Source organism: Apium graveolens, chromosome 6 (genome assembly GCF_009905375.1).
Source record: "Apium graveolens cultivar Ventura chromosome 6, ASM990537v1, whole genome shotgun sequence".
Taxonomy (NCBI): Eukaryota; Viridiplantae; Streptophyta; class Magnoliopsida; order Apiales; family Apiaceae; genus Apium; species Apium graveolens.
The window spans coordinates 67704299-67718123 of record NC_133652.1 but is presented as its reverse complement, the minus strand read 5'-3'; the positions used below and the strand labels follow the sequence as shown (position 1 = coordinate 67718123).

The 13825-nt window shown below is 35.1% G+C and overlaps 2 protein-coding genes across 2 annotated transcripts; both read right to left on the bottom strand.

The window, feature by feature from the left end:
- Positions 1-4875: 4875 nt before the first annotated feature.
- LOC141665211 (protein FAR1-RELATED SEQUENCE 5-like) lies at positions 4876-5703 on the bottom strand. The gene has a single exon (XM_074471190.1). The coding sequence runs from the start codon at positions 5701-5703 to the stop codon at positions 4876-4878; it is 828 nt and encodes a 275-aa protein (XP_074327291.1).
- A 3763-nt stretch (positions 5704-9466) lies between these two features.
- Positions 9467-13564, bottom strand: LOC141664264 (transmembrane 9 superfamily member 7). The gene is made up of 7 exons (XM_074470179.1): positions 13270-13564; positions 12187-12351; positions 11983-12092; positions 11750-11858; positions 11549-11661; positions 11008-11158; positions 9467-10912 (listed from the first exon to the last, which is right to left on the bottom strand). Exons 1-7 carry the CDS (start codon positions 13369-13371, stop codon positions 9755-9757), a joined length of 1908 nt encoding a protein of 635 aa, XP_074326280.1. The 5' UTR covers positions 13372-13564; the 3' UTR covers positions 9467-9754.
- Positions 13565-13825: the final 261 nt, after the last annotated feature.

The following is a 13825-nucleotide window of genomic DNA, read 5'->3' as shown; positions in this document are numbered from 1 at the left end:
ATCAATGTCCTCCATGTCATCTTGGCTCAATGATTCTTCACTTTCTGCAGCTAGCCCCTTACCCTTATTCTCACAGACCTTTGAAGTTGATTCTACAGCTTCCATCTTCACTTTCTTCTCCTTTTTTAGATCAGCAACTAGTGCAATGGATCCTCCTTTCTTCTTTCCTCTCTCCATTCTTTCATCCTGCTCTATCTCAAGCTCATAGGTCTTCAGAATGCCATATAGTCTCTCCAAAGTAAACTCCTTATAATCTTGTGAGTTTCTCAATGAGACTGTCATTGATTTCCATTCCTTTGGAAGAGATCTGAGAAATTTCAGATTGGAGTCTTTAGTCTGATAGATTCTTCCATGCAACTTAAGAGAATTTAGTAGTTTTTGGAATCTACTAAAAATGTCAGTGAGTGACTCACTTTCTTCATTGTGAAAATGCTCATATTGCTGAATCAGGAGCTGTATTTTATTTTCTCTAACTTGCTCAGTGCCATCACAAATTATCTGTATTGTGTCCCAAACTTCCTTGGCAGTTTTGCAGTTGATGATGTTATCAAACATGTCTGCATCAACACCATTGAACAGAATGTTCATGGCCTTTTTATCTTTCCTGACTTGTTCAATGTCAGGATCAGACCATTCATGCCTTGGCTTTGGAACAGATGGCCCATTTCCTGTAGCAGCTCTCATTGGAACATGAGGGCCTCTTTCTATGCAGTCCACATAGGTCTCATCTTGAGAAAGCATATGAAGATGCATCTTTACCTTCCAATGATGATAATTATCTTTATCAAGAAAAGAAATCTTGACTCCAACATCTTTCTTGTTCATCTTGCTAAATTGTTTTGATCTTTAGACTCTTTGTAGATTAAGAGCTTGCTCTGATACCAATTGTTAGTCCCTTAACAATGTAGCAAGAATTACAGAAGGGGGGTTAAATGGAATTCTTGAACCTTTTTCTTAAAATAAAAATGTTCAACTCGATTATAGATATATTTGTTTTGATTAGCATAATGCGGAATGTAAACTTCATTGAATCAAAACATAAGTAATTAAAAACAAGAGTCTTTAAAAACTTTCTGGTGGATTTAAACAATTCCACCAGAGATATATATAATATATCGAGAGGACTCTGTGTGCAGAAATGCTCACAGCTGCTTACAAATGGAACTACTGAGAATACAGGAAATGCTAAAGATTCTACTTACAAAGATTTCTCTGTTTTTGTGTTTCTCAGCTATTTTTGGTTATTTTTCTATTTGCTACTCTCTTGGTTTATATAATACCAAGATTACAAAGTCAAAAAGACTGAACAAATATAAAATCTAACAGTCTTAAGCTTTGCTGCTTTTCGTCCTCTATTACCCAGTTAATGGGCTTCCACAGTGTGTTTGTATACATCTCGACGGCTGTGTGTCAGCTTTCACTGTTCAACTGCTGTTTGAATTCTTCATATGATCATCCGTCGATGGCTTTGTTAATCATTCGTCTGTAGCTATTTTGGCACTTGACTCTATTTCACTTATGCAGAATTACAAGACATCATTTATGTACAATTAATCAACCTATTCTGCATATCTAGTTAAAGTCAACATGACTTATATGCTACTACAGATTCTATAAAAAGGTGCATACATAACTGTGCTACAAACTTATTATTACATAAGCTACTCACTCGATGGATAATAAGTTAATCATCCGTCGGGACTATAATGAGTTATCCGTCGGGACTATAATTCTTATCCGTCGAGTGCTACATAATTTCACTAAGTAAAATCTACTTAGATGTTTTGTTTATGAAATCATCAAGTACACAACATATGCACAACATGGACTATTCTGAGGAGCAATATGATGTCGAGCTGATGGATGCTTCGTATATGAGTCTCGGCCGTATTCCACTTATTTGCTTCGAGATTATCGAGTATGTCATGCCGGACAGAGTCTTTAGATAGTTCGGTATGCTGCAGCATATTCCAGATGATCCTATTGACATGTCTGCTCTACAGAGGGACAAGTTATCTCGTTGGCAGAGGGACCAACATATGAATACTCTGAGACATTATCGGGATGAGTGGTATGCTTTTCTTGAGGGCCAGATAGAGCCCGTTGGAGAGGGGCAGTACATGAGCATTGACCAGTATATTTGGTATGGGACCCATAGTAACCTGATGATTGCTCGTTTTATGGGTGGGGATCCACGTAAGATAGTGCCGCATGACTGGTATTCTCAGTAGGACATGGTTGATGCGGTATGTTTCAAAGTTTAGTTTAATATTTGAATACTGTATTTATTTATTTCATGTTGTATTTTTATAGGGTGTTTAGGTAGATGATTAATAGTTAATGATTTGTGCAGCTTGACTGTGGGATGAGGACATTGCCTGCTATTCACATCCATGATCCCCCAGACTGGTTCTATGAGTGCATTCATGAGTTTCTGATTCGTTATGATCGAGTCAACACTGAGTGGAGGGGTTCTGCATTCATTAAACCCAGTTTTGATAGACCTTCACGTGCACAGGATATGCATATTGATCCAAATGCTCCTCCTTCACCTGAGAAACGTACACGTGAGGTGCGTTTCATTTATGTCATTCCAAAATCCAGTCTACTATATTGAATGTGAATGTGTGTATGATCGTTATCTTATCGTGCTATTGCAGGAGTTTGCTTCTGATTCTCATGATTCACCTACACAGGCAGCCAGTAAACGTCCTCGTCAGGTACTTACTCGAGTAAGTTATTCGAGTAGTCTACTACACCGAATTATATGTAGTTTGATCGAGTTATTGACATCTAATGTAGGATGAGAATGTAGTCCCTAACACCGCGGCTATCCCTGTACATGTCTCTCATCCTGTTCAGATTGAGGTACTTATTCATATTCGAGCATGTTATTCGCGTAGTCTAACTCTTTAGTTTTAGAGATGTATATAATGTTTGATACTCAATGCATTTGTAGGTTGCTGCTACTGCTCCCCCTGCTTCACACTCGACCCCCCTATCCGCTCCCCATGTTGTTCAGTCTGATGTTGTTCAGTCTGAGGTACTACTCTTTAGTTTTAGAACTTTACTTTTTTTACTATTGTGTGTCTTATACATATTCGAGTATGTTATTCGAGTAGTCTAACTCTTTAGTTTTAGAGATGTATATAATGTTTGATACTCAATGCATTTGTAGGTTGCTGCTACTGCTCCCCCTGCTCCACAATCGACCCCCCTATTCGCTCCCCCTGTTGTTCAGTCTGATATTGTTCAGTCTGAGGTATTACTCTTTAGTTTTAGAACTTTACTTTTTTCTACTATTGTGTGTCTTATACATATTCGAGTATGTTATTCGAGTAGTCTAACTCTTTAGTTTTAGAGATGTATATAATGTTTTATACTCAATGCATTTGTAGGTTGCTGCTACTGCTAACCCTGCTTCACAGTTGACCCCCTATCCGCTCCCCATGTTGTTCAGTCTGATGTTGTTCAGCCTGAGGTACTACTCTTTAGTTTTAGAACTTTATTTTTTTTACTATTGTGTGTCTTATACATATTCGAGTATATTATTCGAGTAGTTTAACTCTTTAGTTTTAGAGATGTATATAATGTTTGATACTCAATGCATTTGTAGGTTGCTGCTACTGCTCCCCCTGCTCTACAGTCGACCCCCCTAATCGCTCCCCCTGTTGTTTAGTCTGATGTTGTTCAGTCTGAGGTACTACTCTTTAGTTTTAGAACTTTACTTTTTTTTTACTATTGTGTGTCTTATACATATTCGAGTATGTTATTCGAGTAGTCTTACTCTTTAGTTTTAGAGATGTATATAATGTTTGATACTCAATGCATTTGTAGGTTACTGCTACTTCTACCCCTGTTATTCCTACTACCGAGCGCACTTTTGGGAGTTCTCCTGTTACTCCTGCTACTGAGTTGACTCCACTTGCAGGTGGCATGGTGAAATTCGGTAGTCATAGTGGTTTTATTCCTGATAGTTTGAGGATGATTCTTGATGTACGTATGTTGAATCATTCCATTTTTTATGTTTGATTCTTGCAGTACGTATTTTGATGCATTTCTATATGCTTAATGTTTTTTGTCATGAATTTGTGTTTGATTTGATGCTTTTGAAATGTATTTGCCGATGGACACTGATGAAGACAAGTTGAAGGATAAATTGAGGCGGGGTGGTCCTGGGTGGCGTGCTGATATGACGAGGCCATTGAAAAACATGAAGGTTTTTTGGCTATACAAGCACTGGTGGGGTAACAAGAATGATTTTATTTGGAGAGATCACAGAGGCACTGCTGAGCTTACTTGGGATTTTATCCATACCTTAAAGCCAGAATGTGATGTACACAGTAATGTCGTGGATGCCTATATAGAGTTGTTGAAGGTTAGGGAGTCCATCTCGGGTCTGGAGCCCACGGCTAAGAAGTTCTTCTTTAACTTCAGCTTTTTTGTGCAACTGCTGTTAAAAGATTATTGCAAGAACTTGAAGGTAAATCAAAAAGTACTTTTTAGTTCATGCGTTAGTAAGTTAATGATAATTGATAACTAAAAAGTAAGTTAACTCTTTATTGATAAAGTAAGTCAATGATAATTCATAACTTTAAAAAGTAAGAAATGATAATCGATGATAATTGATAACTCATTGATTTTGCAGTTCATTTGATCTTTTATAATTGTTTCAATGTTGCAGGCCCATCCCGAAGCTGAACTCTCAGATGTGCAGTTGGCCGGTCTGCATAGTTTATATGATTCATATGCAGTCCAGCGCATTGGGCCACCATTATTGGATTGTGATTTGCTTTCTACCCTTGCTGCAATGATGATCACTGGTTTTTGTTCATTCTGAACATTAAACAACAGAAGCTCCTTTTAATTAATCCTCTAGCTGAATGGGGGGATAGTCTTAAGAGTATTTACTCTCGATATATATATGCCATGGTATTTTATGTTCTTCGTAATTACTTTACTAGTCAAATTCTCGACTAATTGCTCCCGTCTACCTTCAAATTCTGTAGGTGTCAACGACTTGTACACACATGCATTAAACTCTGTCTTGGAGTCCGGATAATTTGTGTATAAATAAGACAACTTCTCGAAAAACTTACTACTTATATGCCATGTACAATATGTATGCTTTGTTTGTGGCATAGGCATGACCTCAGCAATGGCATTTCCCAATACAATGTCTTGATCAGTAATAATTATTCGAGGCGGTTTATTATCGACGGCTTCTAACCATGTCCTCAAAATCCACTCGTACGATGCCCCAGTCTCATCCCTTACGAGTGCAAATCCAAATAGTATATTTTGATAATGGTGGTTTACGCCCGTAATAGGTATGTAAGGCATACAATACCTAGTCGTCCGGTAAGTTGAATCGAACGTAACCACATCACCAAAATTCTTGTATGCGTTCATGGACCGAGGATCAACCCACACCAAACCCCGTACACGATTCTCATCATCTACATCCACCCGATAAAAGAAATTACCAAAACTATTTTCTTGTAGTTCTCGTAGCAAAAGTAATCCGCACTCCGCATCACCCGAATCAAACACTTGGCACCGAATATCACGTATGACATTACGTACGTCTTGATTAGAAAAACCAAGATTTTCAACACCCCCCTTTGTCTCGCTAAGAAACTTCATTACTTTGCTCGTCTCAATTCCCGATTTGTTAAACAACTCAATCAATGATCGCGTCATATGATCTATGTTGAGTGATCTTTGAAATAATAGAACTTTTTCCGGCGACACCAATTTATGATTGTGTTCTAAATCCACCGAACTAATTTGCCATTTGTCCATCTTCACTTTGTGAACGACACACATTCGAGCACCACAATTCGTTCGTGGAATTACCTCCCTAACTCATTTTCCTTTACCAAAATCCGACGGCGTCGCTCCTACCCTTCCACCTTTTCGACAAATAAACAAACGGTATGATGGTTCATTTGTGTTTGTTCGCTTATGAGTATTCCTAATTATTATCTCGAATCCCTCTTTTCGACCATAATTCCTATAAAACGCTTCTGCATCATCCAATGTATCGAAAATCTGGCCGACATAAGACACAACATCGTTACTATTCTTAAATCTATGATTCTTTTTCTCAACATTTTTCTCATCTTTTACGTCATCAACATTTTCACCGTCAAAATTATCACCACCAACGTTATCATCAACATTATGACCGCCAACATTATCACCACCAACATTATCAAAATCAACATTATCACCACCAACATTATCAACATTATGACCACTAGCATTATCAACACAAATATTATCACCACCAACATTATTCATATTATCATCACTATCAAGATTTACAATATATTCATCGACAAATAACTTACGACGAGCTACGGGGTTTCGTCTAACAGGGGTATAATAATCGTAATTATCATTTTCACTAGAAGAACTACAAGCTTTAAATAAAAAAAGCCATCAACAATCGAAAGCTAACCTTTTGAGATCACATTTGATGAATCAATAACCAAAAAATTTGAAATTGTTGAAAGTAAATTGAAAATTGTAAAATGAGGAAGAAGAAAGTAAGTATCAAACAAACTGTGAACACAACTCCAGCAATGTTTTATGAAACATTGCTGGAGTGACCCATTAAAGATGAACACCAACCAGCTTTTGGAGCCATTAAGGCAGAGTTCCTTCCGCAATCACGCATTGCGGACTCACACTGCAGCAATGAGTCATTGCGGGAGGAATCTGATTAAAATAACTTTAATTTTTTTCTAATTCATTTTTTTGTTAAAAATGAATTTTTAAATATTTTTTTGAAATTATATTTTGTTATTTTTGATTTAATTTTTTAAACTAAAATATTTAAATTAAATATTAAATTTAATTTTTTTGAGTGAAAAAGTTATTTCTAATTATTTTTTCTAAATAATATTTTCGAATTTTTATTATTACGAAATTTTGTGAGTTTTATGTTTTTAAAAATTATCATATGAGTTATTTTAGTTAAAAAATTAATATTATCAATTTTATTAATAAAATTTATATTATTAATTTTATAGTTTTTTGTGAATTCAAACTTATTTTTGGTACAAATAGTAAATCAATATCAATTTTTGTGCCAGTATTAACAAAAATTGACTGGTCAAACGTTGAGGTGTTTGACCGGCCTACTGCATTGGCTCATTGCTGCAGAGAGGGCTGTCGCTTTGAAGCATTGCTGCAGTTGTTCCTGCTGCATTGTGTCATTGCGGCAGATTAGTCAACAGTCTTACCCCTCAGCTTACGCAACATTTTTTTTGTGCCTAAATTTAATTTTTGGTTTTTAAAATTCCGATTTCCAGCCTATAAATAGTGCTCTTATAATCTCATTTCTTTTCATTCTACATTTTCTCTTCAACATTCTCTTCTCTATTTTCCGAAAAATGGTTTTCTACTATAATTTTGACAATAACAAGGTAATTATCGATGGTGTAGCTTACGACGGGCCCGAGAGAGAAAAAGACATGAAAATAGCTCTCCGCCGTATTCAAATGGCGCTTGAGCGCAAAAAAAAAAAAAAAATGAGGCGAAGGCGAGGGCGGAAAAGTTGAAGAAAAAGAAGGACGACGATAAAGGTGATAAAGGCGGTTCTTCCAACACCGTTAAAGCTTGATCATTCTCGTCAGAATAAAATATTTAAGTTATTATGTATTTTGTTTAAAAAAATATACTCCATTTATATTTGAATGAAATAAATTATTTAATGTTTTATTTTTCTTGTACTTGTCCGATTTAATTTATCAATTTTTAATTTATAGTAAACAAATATAATGCTAAAAATTGAAAATGTGAAAAATTAAAAAAATAAAATTTTATCGAATTTTCGTTACCTATAAAAAAATATAAAACAATTTAGCCCCAAAATGTTAAACATTTCTTGGTAACAAACTATATAAAAATAGACTCGGCCACCTGAAGCATTGTTTCATTGCGGCAGTCGCAATGAAATAATGCGGCAGGTGGCTCTTCAACCACCCGCCGTTGTATTTTACATATGCTGTGGTTGTGGTTGTGGTTAACACCTCCTGCAAACCGTTGTATTTTACATATGTTGTGGTTGTGGTTAACACCTCCCGCATTGACACATTGCGGGAGGGATTTTTTATACCATTTTATTCTTATTTGTCTTTTTAAATGGAAAAATTGTTTAGAAAAAAATATTTAATTCATTATAACTTCATTATAAAGTACGAATGTGTTAATTATACATAATTTTGAAATATTTAAAATTTAAATTAAAATAGTTTTATTAGAATTCACTTAAAAAAGTTTTAGACAAACAAATATGATTGTTTGACGACACATTTCGATCAATAAACAATCATAGCAATACTGCATTCATACATTTCAGTTATCATCTGCGGTTTTTTATGTTTTTCATTAAAACTAATATTTTAATTATTTTTCCGATTATATATCTAATTTAATTTTAAATTTTTTACTCATTATATAATTGATAATAAATGAGAAATAGTAATAAAATTAGAAAATATAGAACAAGTGGTTGTTAAAATTAATTATATACTTTTTAACTCCGTTATTATCGGAAACAAATTAATTCATTAAAATATGATTTTTTGTTATTTAAGAAATTAAATCATTACTTCATTGTTTCATTCGGCAGGGACTACTCGCAATATTTTAATGCTCCCTGTCTGCTACTTTGTTTCATTGCGGCGGGTGCAATGAAACAATGCTATAGATACTGCCGCAATATTTCATTGCGGAATGTGATAACTACAACCACCCGGTGTTGTTGACCAAAACCCTATATATATAGTAACATATATAATATTATATATGTTAATAACGGTTCAGTTAATTTCAATTTAATCATCATTAAAAACTGAAACTGAACCATTAATTTGAATTTTTCAGTCCAGTTATTTTTGATATTTTCTCCAATTTGATATTTTCAGTTATTTTTTTGTTTCATTTGTTCCTGCTAAAACCTTGAAATTTGTTCCAAAAGATATCTCAAATAAAAAAACAAGTTTTTAAGCCCTAATGAATCAAAGTTCAAGTTTTTTAGCCCTAATGAATCAAAGTTCAAGTTTTTTAGCCCTAATGAATCAAAGTTAGATTAATACACGCGAGTCTGATACATTTACGAGAAAGTAAGAATTATACAAAACTTTAATATTCTTGGATATTAAAACAAATACCAAGGATTACTTGTGTTTTAATTTTGTAACCATCACTATACAAAGCAGAAACATCATTTATTCAATGACGCCTCAAGACTTTGATTTTGGCCGATTGCGACAAAAGCCAAACATGGCTACTCTGAAAGTTATATTAGTATAATTATGGGGTCTGTATTCATCTAGGTTCTTGTTTCTGGATGGTTTATCACATTGCTTTCGGCTCCATTTTAACAAACTAAAACAACTGGATCTACATATATGATATTCTACTAGCAGATCCCCAAGACATGCGCAAAACATCCCAGTTAAGCTACCAATAAACTATAACACTAAGTATAGTTTTCATAAAATACTAGTGCAGACAACATACATGAAAGTCAAATAAGAAAACAATTCCCAGTGCCATCCTACACTGTAGCACAAGCAAAGAAAATACACTTTTCAAGACCTTACCATGCAAAAATGGCGGATACTCTCAACAATCCACAAGTTTGGCTTCATTGACCTGCTGATACTCCGCCTTCACTTCTAACACTTCTAAAATACCGACTACCAAGTCCCCTGATTCAACATTCCACTAATCGCCACTAATCGATCTTGACAGATGCATAAATTTTTCGAACAAACCAGAAACATGAATAGAAACCAATTGTGCCCGTCAAAACGAAGAATGCATATGATGCAATTGACATATAACCGAAGTATAGAATACCAGACACCAGCTTAGTGATTTCCAACTTTGTGAAGAAATAGAAAATGGAGTACAGGAAAAGGTACAAGGCAGATGAGCCTGCAGTTAGGTAAGCCCTCCACCACCAATTGTAATCTTCACTGCACAGCTGGAAGTAACACAGCACTATTGTGATCTCCGCACATGTAATTATTAAGATAACAAAAACTATGAAGAGGAAGCCAAATATGTAATAGAACTGGTTCAGCCATATTGATGTCAAGATGAAGAAGAGTTCAATAAAAACAGCACCAAACGGAAGGATGCCTCCAATTAGTATAGAGAAAATTGGTGTCATGTACCACGCCTGCTCTGGTACCTGCCTTGGAATTTTATTTGTCTTGACTGGGTCTTCTATCGCTGGTTTTTTGAAACCCAGGTAACTACCCACAAACACTAGCGGCACAGATATTCCAAACCATAAGCAGACTAGAGCAATCATAGTGCCAAAAGGTACAGCTCCAGATGACTTCTCCTCCCAGATTAAAGCATTAAGAACAAAAAAGATAGTAAACAATATACCGGGAAACATGAAAGCAGTTTTCAAGGTATTTCTCTTCCACTCTGTTCCCTTCAACATTTTGTACAACCGTGCAGAGGAATAACCAGCAAACAAGCCCATGAACACCCATAACAAGACCATAGCTGTCATTAGCCCACCTCTGTTTGAAGGTGACAAGAAACCCAGCAATGCGAATATCATTGTCACGAGGGTCATTGCAAATACTTGAACACCAGTACCGACATAAACACAGAGTAATCCAGAATTTATGGGTGCCCTAAAAACATCTCCATGAACAAGTTTCCATCCTGTTTCTTCTTGAGCTTCATCTTGAGTTTCTAGTTGGTTATAGTTTGCAATATCTCTGTATAAAGTTCTCATCATGATCATAGCAACCATGCCAGAAAGGAAGAGGACAATCATAAGAGAATTTATAATGGAAAACCAGTGGATCTGATCATCGTTCATTAGGAGGTAGGTGTCCCACCGTGATGCCCATTTAATATTACTTTCCTGTAATAATTACTTAGTAAAGATAAGCAACAAGAGTCTTGAAAATTAAAGAACTTTTAGGAACACAAAAACTTAAAGTTTTTCAAAAAAAATACCTTGTAAGAAACATCATATGTAAATACAACCTCCTTATCTGTGTCAACCTCCTGTGGAACAGTACTACCTTGAATTATATTTTTCGTGTTCTGGTTGCATGTTGCAAGTTGAGGGTTCTTCTCATCCCACTCCTTGTATTGATGATTAATACTGTTTACAAATATTTGTCAGGAAAACTTTGACAGACACTATTCACTAAATGGTTATTTTGGTGCAGCTGTTTGCTGGTAAATATCTCGAGTGACAAGTAAAAATCAACTCTTTAGTTTACATCCACTAACCCTAAATTTACGTCTTAATTATCTACTGTTTAAAAATGAGAAACCTTGTGGTGAAACTGAAGCTCCAACAAGTGACCATGCTTTACATTTTTACATATATATCACGTGCTCTATGTTCTATCAATATATTACGTACATTATGCTTATGAATGTCTATAAACTGATAACATAAATATCTATGAAAACAAGATATGAATCAGTCACATAAACAATGATTCCGCAGAATAATTATTTAAGAAAATTGTAGAAATTGTATAACCTGTTTGGTGTAACTTCAAACCCAACTATACGAGCAGAATCAGTTTCAATATCCTTATGATACATGACTCTAAAGCTCAAGTGATTGTTGATAAAATATTTCTCCTCTTTGCTCTGCACAAAAAAAAAGATGCAAAATGAAATTATAATTGAGGAATCAGCAAGGAACAGTAAAACACTTCATTTGTTCATATCAACTTACCCCTGCATAATTTCCTTTGAACCCGACCCGGAAACCATGCTCATAAGTGGTTGATTGACTGCCATCTCTTCTTTGTCTAAGTACGGCAACTGGAAGGTTATCCAAAATCCTACATTCTCGGAAAATATAAATGTATTTAACATACTTTCAGACAAATACAGAAAAAAGAATTGAACACTAAAATTAGAAAAGATCTAAAAACTGATTTTTTGAACAAGTCAGTAACCACTTACATGTTAACCCGGTATTCATCATCAATTTTTTCCTTAAAGTTCTTTGCAGCTTCAGCATTCAACTTAACTCTGCATGCCACCTTGCACGGTTGCTCCTCCCTCATATGAAACTTTAATGCAACAAGTATAAGTCTAAGGAGATATTTAAAATTCTTAGATTTGTTAGAAAAACCCTGTAGTGCAGGGAAGAAATGCAATACTCACAGTATAGATTGAGTTTTCTATACGATCACCTCTAAGAACCTCCCCCAGATTTTCTGCACTGTTCTTAATCTTTTGGGGTTTACAGTAATTTAAGTAGTAGTAGTCATATGGAAGCTGAGTCTTTGTCGACGATAGCTTGTTGACTTTAATTTGAAGCGGATCACCCTTATAAGAAAAAATTAGCAATCATAATAAGAGCTCAAGTACCCAAACATGTCCGTAGTAGTAAAGGAAGATGATGTGTTTGTGCGCGAGTGTGAAACACATTTGGCTTATAACATAAAAGGCATGCTCAGAGTGTAAGCACCAAATCAGTCCGCCATTTAACAGAGCAATAGAAGTAAGAAATTGGACATAATCAAGAAAAAGATATAGCTTCTTCACTGTAGCATAGTTGCATCTCCCTGTTAACAATTATGTTGAGGTCTTTGATGCTAAAATCCAGCTGCTGACGGACAAATTAAGTAGTTGATCCATCAGCAGCCATACCTAGAGGCATCAACAAGCTCATCATAATTGTCAAAAAGAGGAATAACACGCTGTCAAGGAACTACAACCTAAAAGCAGTCAAAACCATCGCACCAATGGCGCCTGCAACCGCAGGAACATCACCTATTGAGACAATTGACTGAACGACATCGTGAACGATGACAACTTAAGGACCAATAGCCTCACTACAAGAACTACTTCCCAACTCCCGCCTGTCTCAGCAAAAAAAATATCACTCCAGAAAATACAACACGAAAGGCACCTCTTCTAAATTCATTGCTTAGCTCGTTGAAACAAATCACCGTAATAAGGAGACAAAGTCATACCCGCTACAGTCATCCATCAACATCCTCAAAACACATAGCAATAATCGCACAAAATCAAATTGGAAACAACCATCCAAACATCCATATATATAAGCCACTAATCGAACAGTCTTATCAAAACACAAAAGCCTCTAATCTATCCATGTTCGATATCAAATTCATAAACCTAGATCCAATTCATCTTCAATTAAAAACAATAAATCAACAAATAAACAAACAATTCAATTAGATCTACAAAAATTAATAAATCAAATGAAAAAAAACGTACTCGCTGAAAATCACGAGGAGCAACACCGGGGAGATAAAAGGAATTAGCGGAGGAGATAAAGAGGAGAGAGAGGAAGAAGATGGCGGTGCTGACCCGACCCATCTCCGATGACCCGAAAACAGCAATTAGATATAATAAATGTGAAGATGAATAATAAAGCAGGCGAGAGTGATATAGAAATAGTGAGTGTCGCGCTGTGGTTTATAGTCGAGGAGATTGCAGAGAAATGTTTGTTGTGCAATCAAACAGGGACGCTTAACTGTAGTGTTTTCTTACTTGAGTTGCTCATCGATAACCGACACTTTGTTATATAATTTATCAAATCAAAAACACTTGTTTAATATTAATTTATGAATCAAATTATTTATTATGATGAGATAATAGTAGTTTTGACATTTTTGCAATTAAATTTCTGGTGAAGGTATTCAATAATTTAGCACTTAAATAATTTTCTTGAAGCTGCTATTATTTTTAACTAATTTAGTTATACTTACATGTTTTTTTAAAATAAACAACTTTGTTTGCTATTTAAACTCCAACTTTAAATTTTGGATAT